This window comes from Hydractinia symbiolongicarpus, chromosome 1, assembly GCF_029227915.1.
Source record: "Hydractinia symbiolongicarpus strain clone_291-10 chromosome 1, HSymV2.1, whole genome shotgun sequence".
NCBI classification, from domain to species: Eukaryota; Metazoa; Cnidaria; class Hydrozoa; order Anthoathecata; family Hydractiniidae; genus Hydractinia; species Hydractinia symbiolongicarpus.
The window spans coordinates 24,138,844-24,165,475 of record NC_079875.1 but is presented as its reverse complement, the minus strand read 5'-3'; the positions used below and the strand labels follow the sequence as shown (position 1 = coordinate 24,165,475).

The following is a 26,632-nucleotide window of genomic DNA, read 5'->3' as shown; positions in this document are numbered from 1 at the left end:
GTATCATCAACAATCAATAGTACAAGATTGTACTTTTTCACTCGTGGAAAATACAGCGAAGATCGTTTGTCACCAACAGACGATGGCTTGCGCTACCATCTTTTAAGAGCTATATACCAAGCTTTTATCTGGAAACGACGCACTGTTCAGTTCATTCCAGATATTAGCATAACCGACCATGGCTGGACGTTGAGTAACAGCTCGCTTGTAATCAAATGGCTCGATCAAAAACCTGCAACACAAGCATTACTTCAAACAACAACGTGCAAATGCAAAGAATCACGCACCAACAATGCTTGTGGTTGCAGAAAAAACGGTCTTGAGTGCTCCAGTTTATGTTTATGTGGAAACTGTGAAAACGCAAAGCCTCTTGAAGCTGATGGTACTAGCACCGAATCATCTGATAACAACTCAGCGAGCGATGAGGACATAGATTTTAACGTTTTTTAATATATGAAAGCAGCGTTTTCATTATATTTTATGGGGTAGCATTAAGATCTTCGCTATGATCTTCTTAATATTATACTTTCTAACAATCATAAAAGGCTTAGGCAAGAATATAATAACTAATGGCGACAAAATTTTGTCCATTTACAGCCAAAATGTTGCCTATTCATGTTATCGAGTATCGATACATAACGATATCACACGATAAAGGAATAATCGCATGTTAAATGCAGTTTTTGAAAATATTTTTGCATTAAGTAAGTTAGTTGTACGTACTTTTTAAAAAAGAAAAGATTTGGCTTTGTTGTAATGTTATTATTAGTTAGAAACGTGTAAAATCGATAATGCACTATATCACACGATAAAACATTTTTAATCCCTTAATTACACGAAAACTGCGGGGTATCGGAATTGGTAACATCGATAATATAAGTCAGTACAACCCAAAACGCTGATTTAACCAAAGAATATTGGTCACCAAATATGGGCAACGAAAATTCTTTTAGAGAGCTTTTTATTGAACATAGCCCACGGCCTATTACTCTATCACTCTTGATGAATTGTCGCGTTGTTAGCGAGTTCAAATTTTTCTATGTTATTGTCCGCATTTCTCGGTGATCTTGATCCTCGAATGCATCTCAATGTTGGTCTTATGAGCGAAAAGCTGATTTTCGTTCTTATGGCATTGGTTGCGACCGAATTTGAAATGCTGCGTTTTTCTGCAATCATATCAGCTAACCGCTTGTAGAAGGCTTTGCATTCTTTTGCCATTGCACCATTCGCAGCGAACACCAGTGGTGTGAACGTACCATTCTCGATTTGCAACACCCGTTCGTTGTACTGTCGCTTCTTCTCTCCTTCGTTCATCTGAAAGCATCTCCTAATTTCTGAACGCCTGTACCTCTAAGCTATATACTCTGAGCATTTATATAAAACTCTGCTCCTGATTGGACCTTTACTTTAAGGGCAATTGTCCCTGTGCCGGTGGAGGCCTGACGGGTTTCTCGTCCCTGCGTATTTTGTATTTCGTGCGTGGTTAACACAAGTCGCTTTTGACGCACGAACAGACAGACGGAAAACGGCTATTATTATAGAGACTAGTCGTTGCCCGTGGAAAAATCCACGGGTTCGCCAGTCCTTTAAATTTACCCGTGGCAACAAAGTGGATAAAAATATATCGCATTTGATATTCGTGTTTCCGTAGCACGATTTTCTAACTCACCGGGGGGTCCGCGCAAAGACAGACAAAATACGGCTATTATTAAAGAGATGCTCAACATTACTTTGCCAGATGGAGAAGGATCTTCCAAAACTTCGCCTACTAAACTATCATGTTCAAGAAGTGATAAACTTTCCACAATAACAAATATCATGCACTTACTGGGACACGGTCTTCGATTACATCGACGTGTTTGTTCTGACTTTCCAGTACAAAAATCATAACACGTTCGATACCTTTTTTTGTAACCCATGCAGGTACTGGAACATTGACTCCAAGAAGACCACGGTCCATAACCAAAGTCAGCTATAAAAAATCACAAAAATTGTGGTGTTTATAGAATTAATTTACAACAGAAAAATACTGTTGTAGTGCACACACGTTGTTCGTCAATAAATGCAACCATTACCTTCAGTTACACAACGACATAATCTTTGTGCTTTTAAAGGTGGCTTTGATTCGCAACTGATAATTTCGGGAATACTAAGAAATTCGGAACATAATCCATTCACGCAATACGGTGCATACTCGTGAAACCAGTACATGTCGACATCATCTAGTGTGTAGTCCAAAAGTACCTTTCGAAAAGCAATATTTCCATTTGCCACTTCAAGATCATATGAGCACAAGAGAGCTAAAAACAATTAAGAATTTTACTACATATTCCAACCTGTATTTATATTTCATTAATCTTGCACTTAGCTACATATTCCAACCGAGAACAAACTTTTTTTTGATTATCACAATACTATCTGTTTTCGTAGCTTTAGGTCCGCAGCAACCGTAAGGAAGTAAGAGGGTGGAGGGGGCAGTTGCACCCCTTTCCAAATAACTTTTGAAGTTGCACAAAAAAGTTACTCTTCTTTAACTAGCAATGAACTTTTTAATATATAATTTTCATCGAGATGATTCAAGCATTTTTTGTTTTTTTACTTATCAGTTGGTTTTATGTAGTGTGCAGCAGATTTTTCTGACCTTTTTCTGACCTCTGACCAACTATAGTAACCCTTAGGTTGCACACTATATTATTCAACCCCTCCCCTCCCCAAGAATGCTTCCTATGCGCCTTACTGTCTTTATTGGTGCAACTACAATGGGAATTCGAAAACAAGAATGCTAGATTTACCGCGATGGACAGGTATTGACGTCAATAAAGATCACAATGGTGGGAGGGGGTTATTTGTATAAAAAATATTATTTTATTTTTATAGTTATCTCCCCTTATTTTACAAAAAAAAACAACCCATAAACAAAAAGATAACTCCAGAAAGACTAAGAACTAACTTTTATGTTCACAGAAGCTTCTGCAGGACATTCCAGGATCAGCCAAATAAAATCCGGTACCATGACAAACTCCCACGCATTCTTTCTTCACGAATTCTCCTATTGAACATACATCATTTGAACTATTTGAAGTTTGTTGGGTAAATACGCAATTTCTCTGCCGATTCATTGATCCTCTTGCACATTTTCTAGAACAGTCGGACCACGGAGTCCACTCATCGTAGGTACCATGTAACACATCAGGAGAAGCTAAAAAAGGTATTTAATAATAATTACGATAGTAGTATGTGGATACGAGTCATTAACCGGTGGAAAAATTTATAGAAATCGCAAACATATTTCCCATATTTTTATTCTGTGGTTCCTTGTTCGCCTGTTAACATGAAGTAATAAAATTACTCTTAAGGGAAAGGGGGTGATAAAGCAACGAGTCGTAAGTCCGTAGAAAATTAACGAATTTTCCTGTTGCAACAAAATCAATAAATATTTATATATATATCGCATTGGCTATTGTGTCTGTCCATAGCGCGACTTTTTCGCGTGGACAGGCGGACAAAATACTGGTATTGTTATAAACACTAAGGCAGTAATTCATAATTTTTGTTGAAAAAAAACAAATATTGTAAAACAAATGCTGTTCCTTAAAACTTAAAACTAGAACCTGGAATCTCAGGACTTATTTAACAGGATGAGAAAAATATATATTATGTAGTTATGCGTGTCATAACTCAAATTTCACCCTTGCTAAAGTTTAACCCATATTGGACAAGATAAGACCTACCCTGGACAGTCGACATATTCATTACAAATGATTCTGTTGGAGTTATACTATGTACAACGGATGAAGACGACAAATGCCTTTCCGATGAAGTAGCTTGGAAAGACCAATGCAAAGGTGTGGTTGGTTTAATTTTAGAAACAGTTATTGACTGTCGTTTTAATTCAGACGGCGGAATGATATGTTCCGCACCCATCTCTGAAGATTTCAGCGCGAATTTAAAAGAAATTTCGTCTTCTGCACTAAGAAGTGGTGTAGATAGATATCTACTGTCAACAGAACGTGAGCCTTCCGCAGGACTTGTAATAATTTCCATTACAGTTGCCAAAGTCTCTGTATTAATTGCATAAACTTTGGGTGACACTGACGAACTGCCGGTATATCTTGTGGACAATGATGACAAAACATTTTCAGATGCTGCGTTTGGTGTTGTTATTGGAAAGTTGCTCTTATATTGACTTGATGGTGTCCGAAATGGTGTTGTTATCTGAGAAGACAACCTTTCTTGCACTTGTAGTGAAGTACATTTCTTTTGCATGGACTGCTCACTTGAAGATGTTTGTTCATTGAAGTTTCTTGACGTTCGCCCGAAATGCCTAATTGAGTCCATAAAAATTACACCTTCCATAACGTCTCTGCTCCTTCCTGTGATCATCGAATGTTCTTCCATAGCAGATAACGGTGCGATTGATTCCGTGTTTCGTGTTGACATTGACGGAGTTTTAACAGGAATACTTTGTAATGAAGGAGTTCTCCAGACTAAAATAAAAAGAGTAAAATAATGTAATTTGGGCCTCTTGAAAGTTAGAAGTGTTTAATTTTTTATGCACTATCATTTATTTTTTAGTGTATAATTTGAGATATTTAATTGTTTTTAGTCAACAAATATATATGTATGCAGATCTTGGAATTATATCTATATTAAATTACCCGTATACGTCTGTCTGTCTGTCACGCAAAATGGTACCTTAGCTGCGACGGGCGCACCCGTGGATTTTTCCACGGGCTAACGACTAGTATTTAATAGTTCCGTTGGAAGAGTCAGAAACCGTCCTTAATTGTAATTCTATTACCTACTGAATTTGTTAAAATAAAAATAGAGAAGACGAGTTTCTAATGAAAATTTAACAAAGCCATGGTTTTATTCCCACCGACATTTTTTTCTTTCTATTTTTAACAATGTTGCGATGAACATATATATAGCAGCGGTTATTCTCTGTATGATTTGTACGTTCAAACAAAACACATGTAGAGAAGAAACATTTAATCGTGTTTACCTTCAGATCATGACTGAAAGTTTAAATAGATCGTGTTTCTCAGAGTTAAAGAATATTCACTTATGATGGCGTTGAAAATTATGGAAAGTCAGTCAGAGGCCAATTTTAAGACGTCTTTGACTTCATCGTTCATACTTTTGTGGCAGTTCAAATGCAGATAACACAATCGACAACTTTGCTTCCCTTTTAATACATACCAAATCGTAGTGTATAAAAAATGCTTACCGACTGGTGAACGTGAAATATCGCTCGGGTTAATCTCCAAGTGCGATATGGCTGTTATTTTGAACTCTGGAGCAACAGAGTCATCGCTGTATGCTTCAGGCCCTGATTTCGAAGTAGTTAAAAAATTCGCATCATTATGTTGTGTTTCTGCTGCGACGTTGTTTCCATACCAACTTGACGACGACTTAACGTCTATCATATTTTGAGAGAACAGTACTTTCTGTGTTGACGATGTCGCGTCATTATATGATGTGAATGATTTTGTTGCGACGTTGTTTCCATACCAACTTGACGACGACTTAACGTCTATCATATTTTGAGAGAACAGTACTTTCTGTGTTGACAATGTCGCGTCATTATATGATGTGAATGATTTTGTTGCGACGTTGTTTCCATACTGACTTGACGACGTCAAAACGTCTATCATAATTTGAGAGAACAGTACTTTCTGTGTTGACAATGTCGCGTCATCATATGATGTGACTGATTTTGTTGCGACATTGCTTCCATACTTACTTGAAGACGTCTCAACGTCTATCATATTTTGAGAGAACAGTACTTTCTGTGTTGACAATGTCGCGTCATCACATAATGTCACTGATTTTGTTGCGACATTGCTTCCATACTGGCTTGACGACGTCTCAACGTCTATCATATTTTGAGATAACAGTACTTTCTGTGTTGACAATGTCGCGTCATTATATGATGTGAATGATTTTGTTGCGACGTTGTTTCCATACCAACTTGACGACGACTTAACGTCTATCATATTTTGAGAGAACAGTACTTTCTGTGTTGACAATGTCGCGTCATTATATGATGTGAATGATTTAGTTGCGACGTTGTTTCCATACTGACTTGACGACGTCAAAACGTCTATCATAATTTGAGAGAACAGTACTTTCTGTGTTGACAATGTCGCGTCATCATATGATGTGACTGATTTTGTTGCGACATTGCTTCCATACTGACTTGACGACGTCTCAACGTCTATCATATTTTGAGAGAACAGTACTTTCTGTGTTGACAATGTCGCGTCATCACATGATGTCACTGATTTTGTTGCGACATTGCTTCCATACTGGCTTGACGACGTCTCAACGTCTATCATATTTTGAGATAACAGTACTTTCTGTGTTGACAATGTCGCATCATCATATGATGTCACTGATTTTGTTGCGACATTGCTTCCATACCGACTTATTGACGTCTCAACTTCTATCATATTTTGAGAGAACAGTACTTTCTGTGTTGACAATGTCGCGTCATCATATGATGTGACTGATTCTGTTGCGACGTTGTTTTCGTTCCGACTTGATGACATCTCAACGTCTATCATATTTTGAGAGAACAGTACTTTCTGTGTTGAAAATGTCGCCTCATCATATGATGTAAATGATTTTGTTGCGACGTTGTTTTCATACCGACTTGACGACGTCTCAGCGTCTATCTTATTTTGAGAGAAAAGTACTTTCTGTGTTGACAATGTCGCGTCATCATATGATGTGACTGATTCTGTTGCGACGTTGTTTTCGTACCGACTTGATGACGTCTCAGCGTCTATCTTATTTTGAGAAAAAAGTACTTTCTGTGTTGAAAATGTCGCGTCATCATATGATGTAAATGATTTTGTTGCGACGTTGTTTTTATACCGACTTGACGACGTCTCAACGTCTATCATATTTTGAGAAAACATGTATTGTAGTGTTTGCACTAAAGAAGGATAATTTTTCTGCGCAGTGTCTGCGATCATCGGTTGTTCCTCCATAGTAGATAAAGTTACGGTTGATTTTGTGTTTTGAACTAACATGGACGATGTTTTCACCGGAAGTCTGGTTAATGAAGGAGTCGCTCTTCCACTGCTCTTGTAATCAAGAGACTTTTCTGAAATAAGTGAACTATCCTTTGTTTTACTTGCAAGAAATCCCGTCCTGGAGCTGACAGCGCTATCTGAGTGATATCCAGTAACTATCGAATAATGAGCTGAGCCTTTTGCTGATAATGTTAATATACTATTTGTGTAATTCTCCTCAATACAAGACGACAAAGACGTTGGTTGTGAACCATACTGCATTATAGATGTTGTAGATTTTATTGAGCTAAAAGGAGATATCTCTTTGAACATGGGCAAGGATGCACTGCTAAAGTCTGTATCTACAACAAGTGATAACGTTGAAATAGTAGGAGTTGATTCAGTTTCTGTAATTTCCGTTGATGGGAGACTTGTAAGATCTCTCTGTAGGGTCTCTTGTTCAAATGTTGATTGAATAAGTATTGTCTCCATCTGCTCGTCATAAGATTGGCTGGTCAACAATCCAGTTCCAACTGTTGAGTGATCTTGAGGTTGTGTTGATAGTTGAGAGTAAAACATTTGTGAAGCGTTTTCTGAGCGAGATTGCTGCCTTGTTACAGGGTTTCTTGTATTATGCGAAGTATTTTGTCGGTTTGTAGTATCTTTATTACCTTTCGGGGTTGTTTGAAGTTGTTTTTGTTTACTTGTTGTGGCAAACAAAAGAACAATCAACGTTAATCCAAAGATAGTAGATTGCACCTAAAAGAAATATGCCGAATGTTACAGATAAATTTAATGTGATTGCTTCAGCATAGCAGTCTATGCAGCCACAATAGTACATGTCAATCGCGGTTGAAACTGACGCTGGTATTCACATGTAGATATGTAGAATTAAGGTATTTTTATTTCAACGCTGCTAAGGGCAAAATTTTCAAAGTTGCTAAAAAGTTGGTAAGCGTGTATGCTCAGCGTGCACATTTTTGTACTTATATTATTAAAAAAATAGCTTAAATATAATAATACATTGTTTTAAAAAAAAGAACTGTTTTGTAGATTGCCCATTAGGTTGTCCAGGTTTAATCTTTTAACTGTTAATTACAAAAAACATCTTTCTGGCGTACACCTTACAAAAGTAAGCGCCACAAAGAGGTGTTTGATGCGTAGAGATTTTGTCAACGGAGTAGTTTTGTGCAAATTCTCACCCTAAAGAAATAGGTAAAAGAAAATTCCTAAGAGAAAAACAGCTCATGTTATCTCGGTTAATAAGTAGGCTCTCCTTTAAGGTTGACTTAAAATCATTACTATCACTGCATAACTCATTAACCGACATAAACCTCCTCTCAATAGAGCCTTTCGAACTATTTTAGCATGAAATTGTATTGTTCATGATTTGGTATTTTATATAAATTCATTTGTAATTTTATAAAAAAACCTGTGTACGTGATCATGGGTGCGGATGCCACCGAAAATTTGTGCAATAAATTAAAAATGTCGTAAACGCCTTATTTTTTTTCAACATTCTGCGAGACTAGTGATAATACATAGTTGTATACATCTCTATAATAATAGCCGTATTTCTTCTGTCTGTCTCTGCGCGTACCCCCCGCTGAGTTGAAAAATCATGTTACGGAAACACGAATATCAATGCGATATATTTTTATCCACTTTGTTGCGGCGGGTAAGATAAAGGACGGGCGACCCCGTGGATTTTTCACCACGGGCTAACGACTTCTCTATAATAATAGTCGTATTCCGTCTGTCTGTCTGTCTCTGCGCGGACCCACCGCTGAGTTAGAAAATGATGTTACGGAAACACGAATATCAAATGCGATATATTTTTATTCACTTTGTTGCGACGGGTAAATATAAAGGACGGGCGAACCCGTGGATTTTTCCACGGGCAACGACTAGTCTTGATAATATTCGCTGTCGTCTATCTGTTTCTTTTCAAAATGGTACCGCGTTAACGTGACATACAAAATGCGTTATAAAAAGGATGGGCGAACCCGTGGATTTATGCACGGGTTACCGATTAGTCATTACACATTAGTGTCATTACCACTCTCGTCCCTAATGATTAATCTTTGTCTTTGTGATATTTTTATATCAGAAAGGCAAAAAATCCGTGGGCACGAGTTATTATTATTATTATTGTTCTGAATATTTATACAGGATGTAGCCACTTCAGGGTTGGAAACACTGTTATTATTTTTAACGGGGGTCCTGTGTTTTAAATATATACATTAGGTATGTACCGGTACTGCCTACCCAATTTTCCTCACATGGCATGGGTTGACCGTAGCTGTTGTAAAGACACTTGCTAAACATGCCCGCGCTGTGGACCGAACCGTGGACCTTGTGATTGCGAACCGAACTCCATAACCACAAGACCACGCGACACAACTAAGCATATCAATTGAGAGCAACCAACTCCAACTCAGATCTGTGGCAATTTTTAAATGAGTGAATAATGACAGAGGAATATATTGAGAAGGGAAAAGCGAGAAAAATATTGCTGAGTGACAAATGAAGAAAAGTAGCACAAATATAGAAAGGAAGGAAAAATACTGTCGTGGAAAAATTAAGTTTGGCGGAAAATTAACTTTAATACTTACATTTCGTGCCATACTTTAAAATACTGTGATAAACACAAAATAAAAAATCTTCCACTATTAACCTATTGTTTCAGCTCAGGTAAAATTCCTGTTCGTAGCTCGTTGCACTTGTGATGTCTTCATCTGCGATCTTCCCTAACGTCCTCGTTAGCGTATAATTAATTTTATAAAACATATTGGTAAAAATTGACAATAGAAAATATATGTTGTGGTTTTCCATTCGAAATTATTTATTTATAAGCATAGTAAGAATTTCCCTTCTCCTCGCTTATCTTTACTTGTTTTTCTTGCTTCTTTTAATAACTTTATAATTATTGAGGTGTTATATTAAAGCAGTGCTCAGCAAGGTTGTTTTTTTTTTAAAAAAAAACATATTTTAAACCTTAGAATTAAATTATAAAAATTGAATCATTTAAATTTTAAGTTCATGGCTTGAGTTGGCCAACACCTTTGCATTTTAAATAGACAGTAGATTCTCTAAAACTGGAAAATAATTTTAACTGCGTGTTTAAAAAGAGCTTTTATAAAAACTCCCTCGTACATCTGGCATAGGTCATAAAATCTCGAAGTTGCAAAATTTTTACTAAATTTTCATAACTTAAGTTTAACATGGGGATTTTCGGCAGAATTGAAAATTCTTTGACCCTCTAATCTCCAAGTAATCACAAAATATTTTTTTAGCACAGCCCAGAGTCTTTTCTCACATGGAAAATTTGAGCTTGTGCTGAAATTCTCCATGTAATCACGGGTTTAACAGCTAAGTCACGTTGCATTGTATTTTTACTGTTCTTTGCACAAGAAGATTGTGCTGATAATGAGAAAAAAATTTTTCACGTAAGAATAGGTCATTTACGTACTAGTAAACAACAAAATTACCTCCAATATAAATGGAATACGTTACAGGGGAAGGGGTTTATGAAATTATTTACCAAATGAAAATACCAATCAGATAATGACAAGCGATAAAAACAAAATGTTTAAACAAGTTAATTAAATTACATTAATTAATTAAATATTTCTAACTTTTTTTATTGTCTTCGTTTTGTTTCTCGTGCAAAACCGCAACCACCAGCATTATTATCATCAATTGTAACATCATCACTAACTTCCACATCATCACTGATTTCCACATCATCACTGACTGTAACATCATCGCTGACTGCAACATCATCAGTGACTCCAAAATCATCACTGACTCCAACATCATCACTGACTTCAACATCATCACTGACTCCAACATCATCACTGACTCCAACATCATCACTGACTCCAACATCATCACTGACTGCAATATCATCACTGACTGCAACATCATCACTGACTCCAACATCATCACTGACTCCAACATCATCACTGACTGCAACATCATCACCAACTTCAACATCATCACTGACTCCAACATCATCACCGGCTGCAACATCATCACCGGCTGCAACATCATCACTGGCTGCAACATCATCACTGGCTGCAACATCATCACCGGCTGCAACATCATCACTGACTGCAACATCATCACTGACTGCAACATCATCACCTACACTACCTGCAATATCCTCACTAACTGTAACACCATCACCAACTGAAACATTTTTGTATCACTTGTTATTACACAACAAGGACGCGACCTTTTGTTGTCAAGAACCTTTTATGAAAGCCCTTCATATGAAAACCGCGCCAAACATTGATCACAAAAAAATAAACGAAAACGGCAACGTGAAACGTGAAAACCAATAAAACAATAAAAATATGGCTACTGTTAGGTATTTTCATAGCCGCCTGTTATAAAAGAATAAAAGGGATCTTCCTTGGTAAATGTTGTTGCCTCAAAACTAACTAGAAAAGAAAATCAATTTGGTGAATTTGTTGAGGAGATTTGTAAAATATCATTGTACATTATTGCAAATAGCGTTCTCGCGCAGTTAGTTTATGATTTTATTTTTCAAAGATATACTCACCAAAGACTTTTTTGTAAAATCTGCTTTATTGAGCGCCTAGAGACTTAGTTGATAACTAAAAAGGTCCTTTCTTTAAGGAAATTGAGACAATTGATGTCTGGGTTGACTCTAACTCTGCAGGATTTTTTAAATATGATCCCCCCCTCCCTTTCTTTTAAAAGCATTGCGCGAGCCCTGAAATATTGGACACACACTCATCTGCGTCGAGTCAGTTCTACAAATTGGTCTGCAGTTTTTTAATACTGCACTATGGGAGTGATATAAGAAAGTCTTATATTGCGTTAAGTTTTATCTATATAATAATACCCGTATACGTCTCTCCGTCTGCGTCGAGACGCACGCAATGCGGTATAAAAAGGACGAGCAAACCCGTGGATTTTTCCATGGGCTAACGAATAGTACTATATATTTTCTTGCCCTGTGCATAGTTTCATATATTTCACAATTATTAACTAAAAACAAACATTTTTCGGCATAATTTTGTGTACTTAATAACGAAAGTGAGCAGATTTTTTTATGTACAAACATTTCACAGTGAATGCACACTTCAAACTTACAAAGTTGTTTGTTTGTGAAATTAACTTATTTTCACGCCTGAGAAACGAATTCAAAAAATCGCAAAGCGTGTTGATGTATTTACTAACACTAACCATAAATATCCACACTTTTTCTCCAGGCCCCTTTTTTCGAACCTGACCGGTTAAAACAGCACACGCAGTAGCATTGGGTTCTAGATTGTTTCTTGTATATTATTTGACTTCTCGTTCGCGCTGAGTGTGAGAATTAAGAATGACAGTATGTGAGAAGTTTAAAGAAGGTATGAAGAATGAGTTCTTTTTTTTCTCTTTTTTCTTCTGTTATTTTCTTTTTCTTTTTCTAATTTATATAATTTACATTGATGCTCAGTATTGTGAAATACCAATGCTGGAATTTAGTTTAAAATGAAAACATGCTCAATTTAAAATGCAGAAAACTGTTTTTAATTATCAAGACAAAGACAATTAGCGTTCAGAAGATGGAAACAATATTTTTTTAATGACTTTCATTATTTTTCAGGCTTGCTTAGTTGTAAATAATATACTGAAACGACCAAAGAAGGATATGCTGAAGCTTATTTCTTCAGATAACTGGAACTTTTTGCTCGGGAAAATCAAATCAAAAGTAAATAAATGCCAGATTTTAATTTTTTTAGTTTTTAGTACCTTCTGATGTAATATAGATAGACTAGTCGTTAGCCCGTGGAAAAATCCACGGGTTCGCCCGTCGCAGCTAAGCTAACATTTTGCGTCACAGACAGACGAAAGGACGGACGTATACGGGCATTATATTATAGATAATTTTATCTGTCAAGGAAAATTCAAATTACCGGGGACTTGCTTGCCTTTTTTATCGCCAAGATCGCACTTTTTCTCGCATTGTATCCCCTCTTAAAAAAATTGCTTTAACTCGAACTATAATATCATTTTAGACTAAATTCGACTTAACGGGAGCTTCGCTTAACTCTAACATTCGTTAAGTCGAACTCTTTTCCTCCGTCCCTTGGAGGTTCGAGTAACCGGAGTTTACTGTACCCATAAAACCCCTTATTTTATCATCAAATTTCTTGTCTTTGATGTATAAAAGTTGACACTGGTCAAAACGACTTTGAATAATTATAATAATCAAAAATAATAACTTTTAGAAATTTTGAACAAAAATACTCCAAACTGATGAAAACTTACATTCTCTAAAACTTATTTTATTTTAAAGAAAGTGACGTCACGGTAAAATAGAAAATAAAATCATATAGCATTCTGGTTCAATAACTACAATGTGATGAAAATGAAGAATGACAAATAAATATTTATAAAAAAATCTTTGTTCGTTAAAAGTTTTAGACTAATTTTTAAACATCAATGTAACATTGATATTTTAATAATATTATATACTGCATTGCTGTACCATGTTGCGTGACAGACGTATACGAGATTAGTCATTTACCCGTGGAAAAATCCATGGGGCCACCTGTCAGGAAATTATCAACCCTGCAAGGACCCCCCACTCTTTAAGAAATTTTTCCCGGAGTACCCATCCCCTTCTTATTCGACCCCCCTACAATTAAGCACAAAAGAGTGACATAATAGGAAGATAAGATAATAGGCCATCTTATGGTTTAGATCTTAGTGACCATGTGTGTGATGCATAAAAAAGACAAATAAATCTCGGTTTTCATTTTTTTCACATTAGTTTGACTGTTTGACTTAGTTCCAAGTCTTGTAATATTGATGGAAATAGACTTGTTTAGAAAAACTGTCAGATGTATTATGTCCTTTTGAAATCAATCATAAAACATAAATCCAGTGGCATCGGAATGTTATTTGAACTTCTTTTCTTAATAAACAAAAATATAACACACTCGATCTTCTATTACATTTTCAACCATCTTACATGTGATTTTAAAATTAAGAAGTTATCACCTACTTCGAATTTTCATAATCTTTTTACTAAAAGTCTAACATCGTAACAAAATACACTTTTCAAACAGAATTCAATTTTCACATTAGTGAGTGATCCTGTTTTATGTTCTTTTCATTCTTTTGTCTTTTATTTTTGGCGCTAACAGAAAATAAATTAAGAAAGTTTCATCGCACAGTGCGATAATTCTTCTTCAATATGTCACCATCTTCGTGAAAGTGAAGTGGCAATAACACGAAAATGTTTTAGCATCTCTTTGAATAGCGTTGTTCGTTTTACCGAATGCTTTTAACGTTCTTCATAAATTCCCTTTTAACTTTTTTTTCACAGTCATGTATCCTGTCTATATTCTGGAATGCAAATTACGACATGGCAATAATGCTGAAGTTTTTACTTGTGTAAAGATGGGTCGGTTATTGTTGTTGTTGTTGTTTGTGATTGTTTTAAGAGCAACTAACTCTGATCATTCTTCAAATATATCTTCCTTGATGTAGCTTTCAAATTCTTAAAGTTTTTTTCCGTTGAGACATTCTTCACCGCAGCTCCTGTTGCTTAGTGTGGGCACTGAAATTTTTTTCTGGCTGCGGCGCCTTTATTTTGTCAGCTTTAGGAGTATCCAATTCCAAGCGTCTGAAGAAACGGAAAACGTTTTTAACAACCAGTTAAAATCCCGAAAACGCTACCATCTTCAATGTAGGGAAAATTAAGTGTATTGACATATTGGGGAGCGTTGTTTAAACGCGTTTGTGAATGGTTTAATGCAAACCTTCAGTTGTTGATAAAATTTTATTAGCCCGCGGGAGTGCTAAAATGAAAAGTGTTTTGTTCATAAAAACTAACAACTTTCCCATCAATTTGTTGAAATGCAACAAATTTAATTCTTTCAAATCGAGCTTGTTTGTAATACCGAACCAATCGCTATGCGATTTACAATAAACTGCGTGCACGATGTGTGAAAATAAAAACAAAACGTATAAGTTGGTAAGAGAATAATAAATTAAGATGAAACTGAAAAAGAAATTATATCTTTTAATTGGGCCTAATGTGAGAAAATGTGCAGAACAAGAGACGGGAAGTTATAAACAAAATAACAAACAAATAAGTATATAAATAAATAAAAGAAAGTAATAAAAAACTGTTAAGAATGAAAAGAAAGCGTCCAGTTTAATCTGCTACACGTTTTTTCATACACAAGTCTTACAAACGAAACTGAAGTAAAAAAAGATTATAATCGCATATTTAACATAATTAGTAGGCCGTATTAAATTAAATGCGGAGAAAATGATATCAAGCGAATATTTTTAAGCACGGACAGCAAAACAAAATGTGCGAACATGAAAACGTGGCGTACCGTTGAGCGGTGCCAAGATGGCATAATAAACGTGTTCTTAAAAAAATCGCATGGGTATAAAACTTTAAAATTGGTGATATGTTTTAAATAGCGCCTTTAAAGCAAAGAGAAAAGCTTCGATCTATGATGGAAGGGTTCACGTTTAAGCCATATTTATTTGTTATTGTTACTTATTTATTTACTTATATTACTTTTTATATTTCTTTATTAATATTTCTATATTTCAAGGAGAATTGTCGCGTTCGATGGCGTTCGGTTATTGTAATTCTTCATTTTAATGTTAAATTACCGTCCGCGTCACTATCAATGTTACCCTTTTAGTCAGGAAACGGACTGGTTTAACGTATGCTAGTGTGTGATAAAGTTTTAAATATCTTTGTAGCTAGTTCAGTATCTGCAGTCTAATATATCCAATGGAAACATCAACTTTAGTCCATCAAAACTCACTAGAGAGGTCCGATTTCTCCATGGATTCGATCCTAATGAACAATAACAAACGCAAGAAATTGATAACTGCTGAAGAAGAGATGTGTGCAACAGAGATGCTGACAAAGCACCCAATGGCGTTGATGCATGGTGGTTTGGCGAATGTGAAAGTTGCAGATGACGAAGAAGCTAAGAAGATACGGGTACATTTAGACGATGCCGAATTGTGGCGGAGCTTTCATCGATTGACGAATGAAATGATCGTCACGAAAAACGGGAGGTGAGCAAAAAAAAAGAAGAACTGACCAAAACTTAGAACACCATTTTGTTAGTTAAAGCATTTTTTCTAGTAGCTAAATTTCGAGGAATCCTTGGTTTACATCCTGAGGCAGGCATAGCATAATCCTTTTTTACCAGAATAGTTTATTTATGCTTTTCTTTCAGGAGAATGTTTCCTGTCTTAAAAATATCAGTGGAAGGATTGGACCCGAATTCAATGTATTCAATTATGATCGATTTTCTGCCAGTGGATAGCCATCGCTGGAAATTTGTAAATGGTGAATGGTCAAGGGGAGGGAAACCCGAACCAATCACTAACAGTCGACTCTATGTTCATCCTGATTCGCCAAATTTTGGGACACACTGGATGAAGAATTCAATTGTGTTTTCAAAAATAAAATTGACGAACAAGGAAAGCACAAGTAACCAAGTGGTATTAATTGATTTGTTTGTTTTTTTATTTCATTTTCGTAACCCTAAAATTTTTGAATAGCAATCTCACCTTGTATAGCCACTAGAAACAAAGATGTTTTGTATTTTGCCAGCGCCTGCGTCGACAGCTTTCTTGCTTATTCTTAAACTAAATTTAATTCGATATCCCAAAAATTCAAATCTTCTTTTGAATTTCTCCCCTGCAAATCTTCTTCAAAAGATTTCTTTCCAAAATAGAACAACCATCAAAACATTGCATATTTTCCCAGGTGATGTTGAATTCGCTGCACAAATACGAGCCCAGGATTCACGTGCTACGTGTGGGAGGGAAAGAATCGGAGAAAACAGTCTCCACTCATTCGTTTAGAGAAACTGTTTTCATTGCAGTAACTGCCTACCAAAACGAGGAGGTAAGAGATATTTTTTGTCACGCCAGTAAAATAGGGAATGCTTTAAACAATTAATTGAATATATGCTATGGTTATGTCTACAAAGATTCCTGGTGTCTTCAATTTCTCAGGGTTCTACAGTGGGATCTTAAAGTACACCAAGTGGAGCGTAACTAATCTAGTTTTCAAATGTTGATATAATAATACCTGTAATACTTTGTTTAAAATGGTAACCGGAAGACTACTTTATGTTAAGGCTGCACGAAATGGCGATGAACGCTTTACTTACAGCGGATGTCAATCTGATGACAGGAACATGTAAAACGGGCGAGTCTATGGCTCTCCATTGTGTATGTTACAATAGGGCGTTTACATGACACCAAATTGAAATTAAGGCGAGAAGAAACTGCATCGAAACGTGTGACTGTTTACATCATGTTTCACTTCAAATTGAATTTAATTTCTGGCGTGGTCCGTAAAGGGCCGCATCGTTTGTGTTCGTAAATTTTAAGCATGTGCACACGAACTAAAAGTCGCCAGTTTTTACATAGAAATCTCGCACATGTTTAAAATTTCACCTTGGTTCATTTGACTGAAGTAAAATTACACTAACAATAAGTTTTGCTATGCCCGTAGTGATAAAAAAAAAGTTGTAAAAAATTCTAAGTAATGAAACGGTTGGACTAAAATGGTAGCTGCAAGTAGCGGTGGGTTAAGACTAGGAGTAAGCCATTTCTTGGTATTATTTCAAAATCTATAGAAGAAAATAGAAGCTGTTCGTAAATTCTGTTTTATTTCGTGCGTTTTTTTTTTAAATAGCCATGATCTGTTTTTCCTTTCGCATGTTATTCTCGTATATTTATTTTCCGCACGACAATCAGTGAATTGAAACTAAATCCCACGACGGTCCTAATTTTCACACGAAATATAAGAAACGAAATGAACAAAATTGCAAGATAAAACGTTTTAATAACATCAGCTAATTATGGCTTGTATAATAATAATTTTCTTCTGTTATCATTTTTATTTACAATTTTTTTTTAATTGTAAAACATTATTAATATCGAGGCATGAATTCTTTCTAACGTTTTTTCTGCCGAAATACAAAAAAAGATTTCCTCTATCCTTTTTGTTGTTAATCTTTCATAGCTTGTTATATTTTTCTTTAAATGTTATATTTAATACTTCGTTAAAACGTTTAACGTCGCATTTTGAGCGGCCAGTCATCCATGTCAGACGTCGTGTTTTTATATCCAATAAAAAACACACGTGCCGAAAAAATTTTTGTTTTCAAAAAAAACCAGACATATTTTGCGTCCAGAAGTAATAAAAGTATAGAATGATATAGATTATCATTCTTGAATCCTTACACCTGTTGCTTTTACTTCTGCTGTTGTTGTTGTTGTTGTTGTTGTTTTTCGATAATAATATTATTATGGTTTGTTTTTGTAGATAACTTCCTTAAAAATTAAATACAACCCATTTGCGAAAGCATTTTTGGATGCAAAAGAAAGAACGGAACATCCTTATCTTTCTAAAAGAAACGACACAACTTATCCGCTACCTTGTCGCTGTTGCAGTGCATATCCTCCGTACTCTCGATTACCCAGCTCTTCTGAATATAACCATAATATGCATTACTCACCACTAGAACCTGGATTTCACCTCAGGTCATCGAGAACATCTCCATATTATATTTCGTCACCCCGCGGCTACTACATGTCCAGTCAAATGCGTAAGTCTAGCATTGGGGTAGCTTTGTCTGTGTGCAGCAACATCTCGTGTGCTGGTAGAATATATGTAATAAAGAGTCTGTTTTAAATTCTTTAAAGACTCATAAAACGGAACTTTAAGTGCGTCAGTACAGTTATAATATTGATGTTTAGATCGGACGCCGTACTTTTCACACCAAAATGCATCACCGCCACCTTTACCACACCATTGTGCGGCGCCACTAAACACACATTCTCGTCACTCACATTTAGATCGAGCTCCGTATTGCAGCATACCAAACTGTGCATGTTCTTTAACAAGCATCTATGCTGCGTCGCGATACGAAGACAGCAGCAGAACGAGGAATAATAACAGACTAAGTCCTACAAACACGGGCACTTCCACGCCAAGTCCATCTTGTGAGTTTGCACAGGACAATGACAGAAGTCAGAAAGAGCATTAAAGAAGGATAAGAGTGATTTCATATGTCAATTTTATTTGTGATTGTTCGATCAAAATAAGCTAAAAAAAACATGGAATATATACTTCTTTCCATTTTTATGTAAAATGAGTGTTTATTAACCCTAACACGAACGAACACGTGTATATACGGGCGAAGATCGGGCAAGCACAGCCAATTAGACCGCGTTTTTAAAAGTATGTTATGAGGATGAAGTGGGATACCAAACTGTACCAGACACGAAACATTCAGGTTCTTTACTCGCCACCAATGGCAACTCAAATTTTAGAAAGCTAACTATTTTTAGTCCAAAAACAGGGTCTTTGTTAAAAACAGATGCGCATACTTAGGATTAATGAACGTGACTAGATATTGTTCGTTTGTCGTCAACAATATTATTTTGTTCTTACTTTGTGATGTAGTATCTATTTATATCTGTGAATAAAATAATAATATCTATATATTCAGTAAAATATAAAACTGATGAAATAAACAAAAGCCCTGCTTGGAAATTTTATTTGCAGTACTCCCTCCCTTGTACTCCCTTCTTTGGCGTGTAACCTCATATAACGGTTTGACATAAGTCTTGTTTTTCTTTACCCCGAACAGAGTTTTTCGTATAAGGTATCGTCCGTGCAAGGTATCGTTTGGTTAGAAACATTAAATCTGAGAAAGTTCCGTTTAAAATTACACGACTGTTTTTTTAGGCCACACCTATTCAGTTTTTTCTGAATTCACTTCACATGTTCTATTAGACTGTTTTCTTGGGTGTTATCTATAATAATCATACCCGTTTTCTGCCCGTTGGCTAAAAACGGGTCGTCCTAACCACGCACAAAATCTTCAAGCTACAAAGATCGAATGCGATATATTTTTACAGGCTTTGTTTTGAACGCTCGCGCGTAGTAAACCAGTCAGAAAGCCTAGTTTTAATAAATAACCAGTCCAAGTTGCAGTCTCAACATGCCAACGAAGAAACAGAAAAAGATCGTAGCCCTGGCTTTGATAGTGAAAATCATTTTGGTTTGGAAGTAATACTTTGGATTTAGGAATATTTCATTTTTATATTTCCACATGTTAACCCTATTTGGTATGGGCTTTGTAAGTATGGGGGGGGATAAAGTGCCCGCGGGCTGTAACTTTTGTTCAGTTTGGTTTTAAGTGACAAAACTGGGCACACAGAAGTATCAATATGTTCACTTAATTAGTGACAAAATATTTAGGTTGACATGACATCAAGTGAGGACGTCATGATGAGACAATGGTTAAAGAAAATATGTCTTTCTTGGAAATTCTCATTTTTTTTATCTTTTTTAAAACTATTTACAGTACTAGTCATTAAAAAAGTAATATAAGAATGTAAGATGTTATTAGAAACATTAACAGGTGGTATAAAGACAAAGGATTTCTCTAAGGAGAAAATGGAAATCGATCAGAATTCAAATCTTCAAGAATTTTTTTTCAAAAATCTATACTTGAGAACCTTAGTGTCTGTCATGCCTTAAACCTTAGTAGCTGTCATGGAAAAAAAACTTGGTATATCTCTTAGCACTTACGTCAGTAGCTACTCAATAAAGACAATTTGGATTGACATGGGACAAAATGACCTATGATGTTATCATATGACACTAGAAATAGAGAAATAAGAAATTACAAACATTCTGGTCTGTAAATTACCAATATTCCGGTCTGCAAATTACACAGTATGCATGTCAATATTGTATGATGACTTTTGGTCACTATCACATACATAATCCCATATTCATACAACTGGTTTGTTTAGAAAGCAGTTATTTTTAGCACTACAATAAAAAATTTGATACGACCACCTGTCAAAAAGGACAAAGTGACATTGACAGGACAATTTTTAAATCCTAAAATCTTCATGGCTGTACAGAATAAAAATAAGTAGGTTTTGGATGTACTTACCAGTGAACATCAAAAATAAGATCTTTCACTTAACCAAGAATATTTTACGTACTATAATAATAACAGCATTTTATTTAACCTTCGTTTAAACTTTTCTGAACTTAAGAAATATCTGTCATGACCAACAACAATATTTTTTTCATGTTTTGAGTCCCCTTTTTAACAAAATACTGTTCTGCCCAGATTGCGAAAACGACCTGTTTACAACCGGGACAGCCGGATTATGTACGCACGGCCCGATTATGTTTTTTTTGCACTGTTATGTCGTGGTGACCGGATTATGAACGCTGATATAAATAGCTGGGAGACAGGCTGTGATTGGCATTTTCTTCAAGCTTTTGTAAATTAAACATTCTCTGGAAGATAGAACACCCCTAAAAACTAGACATGGCAAAACAAAAAAGTGTCGACGTAATTCTTAGTATAAACTACCCTTGTAGTAAATACATTTCAACATAATATACTTTGAAGCAACTAAATTTCACGGAACCTAAATTATTCTTTTTGCGGGAATTAATTTTGGTGAAAAGTTATTAAACTTGCGAATCCCAAAATTTAGTATTTGCCACGAATGATATAAAAGCAGTCAGCCCCAATTATATTTGTTTTATTTAAGTCCTATAATTGTCGAATAATATTTGACTGTCATACATAAGTCGGCCTGCCCCGATGTTCGTTCTATAATAAGTGAGAAATAATATTACACTGTCGTATATAAACTGCCCTGATTATGTTCCTTTTATAAGTGCCAAATAATATTTTTTGAGTAATAAGTTGGCCTGTCCCGATTATGTTGCCCTGATTATGTATTTTCTGCCCTGTTCTTAACCGGGGCAAGCTGCCGTACTTAATCAGGCCAAAGTTCATTATCCGGGCAGAACAATACTACGAGCTTCAAACGATGAAGTTTGTTATGATGAGATGGCGCCAAATTTGAATAAATATACAGACCAGAAATATTTAACAACAATTCGAACGCACAATATCGTCGCTTCATTTTTATTCACGAATCTTTACTTCTTTATCTTTACTCACAAAGTAAATTGTGCGTATTGACCCGTGACCATCACAATAATGATAAAAATATTCCATTGTTTTTTGGCAAATGTGTAAAAATACTGAATTATAAAAAATTCAACACTCTCAAAGATGTAAGTAAACAAAAATAATATTTTAAACAGACTGTTTCATATATTGGGTCCATTGTGGAGGTCGTTCTGCAAAGTTTTAGATGAACATTTACCGTTTTTGTGAAAAACATCTCTTATAACCCTGCTTAGTTGGTCTGGTCATTAAAATTAACATAGCCATCATAAACTTTAATTCCGCAGCCGTGCAGTGTCGTGCGCAGTTAGCCACTCCTTCAAACTAAAGATTTCGGCTACAAACGCACATTATGAAATGCATTGTTATCTAACAATTTATCTAGCTAATGTTTTTGTGTATGTTTGGTATAAGTTCTCTTTGTAGCTTGTGTTACGTGCCTTGCTTACTATCCAATAAAAGTAAGAGCCACAATTGAGTCACGCAATATAGCTGCAAAAGCCAGGCGGATGATTTACGAGATCAAAAAACGTGTAAGCGAAATTAAAAGTAACGCTACAAATTTGAAGACGCCTAAAAATAATTACGAACGATGCAAGTTAGTTTGCCATGGGTGACGAGCTGGGCTACAAAAATATGACAATGGAAAATGGACTTCCATTCTCGCTGATCTGTACTACTCCTTTCATTGTAGCCGTAACGTTAGTACATTGCCGATGAGAGTAAAGACATAAATTTAAATTGTTTTTTTTAAAAGATGTAAAGCACAAAAATGGTTTTTGAAAACCAGGATATTGAAATAGTCTTTTCCGTTTATCAACATCTAAAACCATTGTATATACACGCTTTTCCTTTTACGATTCGGTCATTACTTTGATACATTAAGTAACTTTGTGTGTGAAGGCGACACACAACAACTCGGTTCTCCCTTCAATACCGATATCGGTATAGTTAGGACCTGGAATTTGATGAATGGAAATAATGGTGCAAATCTGACATTTCATTAAACGCACCCTTGGCCCCATTCCTAACTTGTGGCAAAATGTCATCTTTAAAAAAAAATTGAAATTGTTGGAGCGCTTCTTGCAACGAATGTAACCTATTTTTAAGTAACTTAAAATAGCGAGAGGCCGATGTTAGCATGTCACATTGGAAAAACAGTGTGTGGTGCGATATGATGAACTAATACATACGACATCACAAATAAGCGAAGTCGTTAGATTCTCTGCAGAAAACAATTTCATTTGGACTGGAGAAAGGTCAGGAGCACATTTATCATCTATTTATCATCTAATACGAGGTTGATAAGCAACGCAGGTATTTGGCGAACAAAACGGCATGTCTTCCTGTTTAACGTAACAATGTTGTGTTCTTCTTTTCCTTCTTCTTCCCTATTGACTTCCTTCTCTCCGTTTTTCTTCTTCGTCATCGTCTTGCGGCTCAATAATTACTCCCAATTAAGGTAGAGCGGTAGGATTTTGTAGCAATTAACCACGTGTTGTAAAACGTGTCGCTTCCCCGCCAGTTGATTCTTTTCCGACGTTTGAATGCCTCCTCGTTGTTTATTAACGGGCAGACTTCCTCTCATGCCCCAGCGACTATCCTCTACAATTTTCCGCATATACTCAGCACTGTCTAACTTGTTTTTTATGTCCGACAGTTCATTATCGAATGTCAACTATGCCAAACAGTTCATGATCGAATGTCAACGCATGTTACAAAATGCCATCTCCATCGTCGGCTGCAATAATGGCATAGTCCACTGCTTCTTGCGAACCTGCTTTTTTATCCTGAACTAGTATGCTTATACCACTGCTACATGCTTCCAATCTTCATCCAAGAAGACCGAAAAACCGCAATCAACATCCTCGGACACAGCGCCTACTTGATTTTCTTGGCAACATTGTTTACGCATATGAAAAGCAAGATGCTTTTTAACTGGTTGTCAATGTACACAAAAATTTCCATGCAGTGCATTCGCATCCACTACTTATTGTCATGCATATTACTTTACACCGCTGTTCTTGTAAGGTACTTACTTCTCATGCTATTGTCCTTGACTTGAAGTGGCTTGGTTTCGAAAACTTCCAAACGATGCAGGATGGCCTCACACCACTTCTAATATCCACCTTGCAAATTCTTTTTGTATCTCACATCGTAGACTGTCGCAACTCCACTTATCCATAACCAGAGAATAATGCCTAAAACACAAAACGTACATTATTAAGTACCGTCAAAGTGTTTGAGGTTTTCACAAAATTTCACAAGACTAGTTCGTTTTCATAGTAAATAAGTGTACCATAAAAACTAACTAGTCTCAGGAGAATCAACCAGCAATAATTTTATTTTCCTTCATGACTAAACGAGTAAAATTTGGTACCATTTTTCAATGAAGCGAAACTGCACATCTGGAAAATTATTTTCTGCACCTAAAATGAAGTCAGCACTTGGTAAAGCGATGCAGAGAAAGCTTGTAATGCAGAGGTTCTGCAAACAAATATTAAATGCTGCGTGAAAGAACATTGACAGTACTTCTAATAGTAACTGCGAGGTACTAATAGTTTCAAGTATTTGCCTCTGTCTGTATGGCATTGCATGTTGTCAAATTTAATCCGGCTTGGATGAAAGACTTTGACAAATTTGTTTCAAACTGGTTCAAAGTACAATGTGGCAGGTCGCAAGCGATCCATAAAAAAATTTCGAAAAATGTTATAGACGCATTTGCCCCGTTCCTGCTATCTCCTTCACTGCTTATATCAGCTCCTTGTTCTTCCTCTTCGACAATTAAAACTGTTCGAAATCAGACTAAACCAAAGAGCATTTTGAGTGATGAAATTGTAGACAAAGCAAATCAAATGAAAAATTGTAATAAAAAACAAGCCTGTAAAGATTTGGTACAAAAAAAATAATCGGCTCTTCTTGGTCTCAGAAAAAATGTCATTATTAAACTCATTACAGAGAACTTTACTTAAAATCACATTTTGTCCTGGTCAAAAAATGGTAAAACATTTCCTTCGAATATCTTTAACTTTTGTCGTGTTATGTCATACTTTCTCTGCCAACGAAAGCTAACTGAACGATATGGAATATGAAAAGCTCAAAAATATGCCCGGTGTGTTACGAAAAGTCGGAGACTTTGCATTTTATAATGGGGAACTGTAAGAAGAGTATTGTGGAGGGAAGATATATGTGGCGTTATGATTCTCAAAAATATACCATCGCTTGCACTTATTAGTTAAGTGGGAAATTCCACTGTGTATGCAGACATTTCAGGGTTTCTAACCCCATCAACCCTGTTAAAATTTGTCAGACCAGACATTGTCTTTGTAAAGGACAACTTCTATCACATTATCGAGCTGATTTTGTTTCGAGACCAATTTAGTGAAGTCACATGAATATAAAAGCAGAAGTATACGGAAACATACAGAATTAAGTAATCGATAAGAACTTCGACGTCGTACTTTACCCTATCGGATTTTGTTCTCCACGATTCGTTCCTTCTTCAATGAAGAAGCTTACTGGCTTGTTGAGAAAAAACAAAATGGACGTAAATAGAATGATTTTTAAATGCAGCGAAGTTGTTTGCAAATGTTCCTATTATGTATTTTACAGACGAAACAAGAGCTTGTTGGAAAGCCTAATAATGAAGTTTGTGGAATGTATGTTTATCTCCTGTCTTAATAATCAAAAAATTATTATTATTATTAAACGTAACAAAAAACATAACAAAAAATAATAATAATAATAATAGTTGATTTACCATACACACTACAGCTTCGACCACATATCACGATATTAAAATTGAAAAAATGTCGTGCCAAACTTTATCAACACATCTAAAGATCTTCTTTTCTCAAAAGATGTTAACATGCACAAACTCAGCAAGTTGTATTAATTATAAAAATAATTAGGCATGATGTGATAAACGCATATTTCACGCATCAAATATCTGCACGTGTAATATAATGTCAAACTTTGGCTCCCACAAAATAAATTGGAGGCGAGGGAATTTCCATATGTTAAAGAAATATATGTTTCGGATAATTTTAAAAACTTTGGCAAATGACTTGATGATTCTTAGGAAGGAAATTCTTTATGTGTATGTTATTTATGTCTTTATGTGTATGTTGGTAAGCGCTTGATGTCGAGAGCACTAGGTGTCAAGACACCTTGCGTTTCTGCAAAAAAAAATCCGACTGCCGCAACACAGGGAAGTTTCCACAAATTCAATTCTGCCACAAGTAAAAAAAACCCGTAGCAAATGTGAATCAATAATGAAAAAAAAATGCGTCACCGCGCCACTGAGTCCTTGCTGAGTTTTTTCTAACTGCTAATCTGCCTAAAAAATGTGACTTATTTGGAAGCAAAACAGCAGGATCGTATTGCAGATTCTGTGTTGACGACATCAGATATATTTGATTTATCTGATTTGATTTGCAGCTGGGCCATCTGAACTAACTGAACTTTACCCTAAAATAATCGCTACCGAGAACGGCCAAACGGCGGAAAATTGCGATCCAGGGACCCGGGACGCAGGGCAAGGTTTTGAATTGGAAAAATCGC

At 35.7% G+C, this 26,632-nt stretch overlaps 3 protein-coding genes across 4 annotated transcripts in view; 2 read left to right on the top strand and 1 right to left on the bottom strand.

Annotated features, from left to right (window-relative positions):
• LOC130647766 (uncharacterized) overlaps positions 1-25,930 on the bottom strand; it is a 44,720-nt gene extending 18,790 nt beyond the window's left edge. The window contains exons 1-7 of one of the 2 annotated variants that reach the window (XM_057453736.1): positions 25,830-25,930; positions 24,109-24,270; positions 5,231-7,781; positions 3,732-4,487; positions 2,951-3,199; positions 2,076-2,300; positions 1,829-1,972 (exon numbers count right to left, since the gene is read on the bottom strand). In XM_057453736.1, coding sequence (XP_057309719.1) covers positions 1,829-1,972; positions 2,076-2,300; positions 2,951-3,199; positions 3,732-4,487; positions 5,231-7,601 — 3,745 coding nt within the window. In that variant the 5' untranslated portion in view covers positions 7,602-7,781; positions 24,109-24,270; positions 25,830-25,930. Of the gene's footprint in view, positions 1-1,828; positions 1,973-2,075; positions 2,301-2,950; positions 3,200-3,731; positions 4,488-5,230; positions 7,782-9,637; positions 9,781-24,108; positions 24,271-25,829 lie in introns of those variants that run through there. The other variant, XM_057453729.1, reaches the window with a different exon arrangement.
• Positions 10,664-11,371, top strand: LOC130614237 (uncharacterized; the record flags this gene model as incomplete). The annotated part of the gene is made up of 1 exon (XM_057435693.1): positions 10,664-11,371. A coding segment is annotated over one exon (708 nt), but the record flags the coding sequence as incomplete, so codon positions are not given.
• Positions 14,937-19,594, top strand: LOC130647779 (T-box transcription factor TBX19-like). Its single transcript, XM_057453747.1, has 5 exons — positions 14,937-16,103; positions 16,268-16,535; positions 16,804-16,944; positions 18,376-18,658; positions 18,810-19,594. Exons 1-5 carry the CDS (start codon positions 15,811-15,813, stop codon positions 19,097-19,099), a joined length of 1,275 nt encoding a protein of 424 aa, XP_057309730.1. The 5' UTR covers positions 14,937-15,810; the 3' UTR covers positions 19,100-19,594.
• Positions 25,931-26,632: the final 702 nt, after the last annotated feature.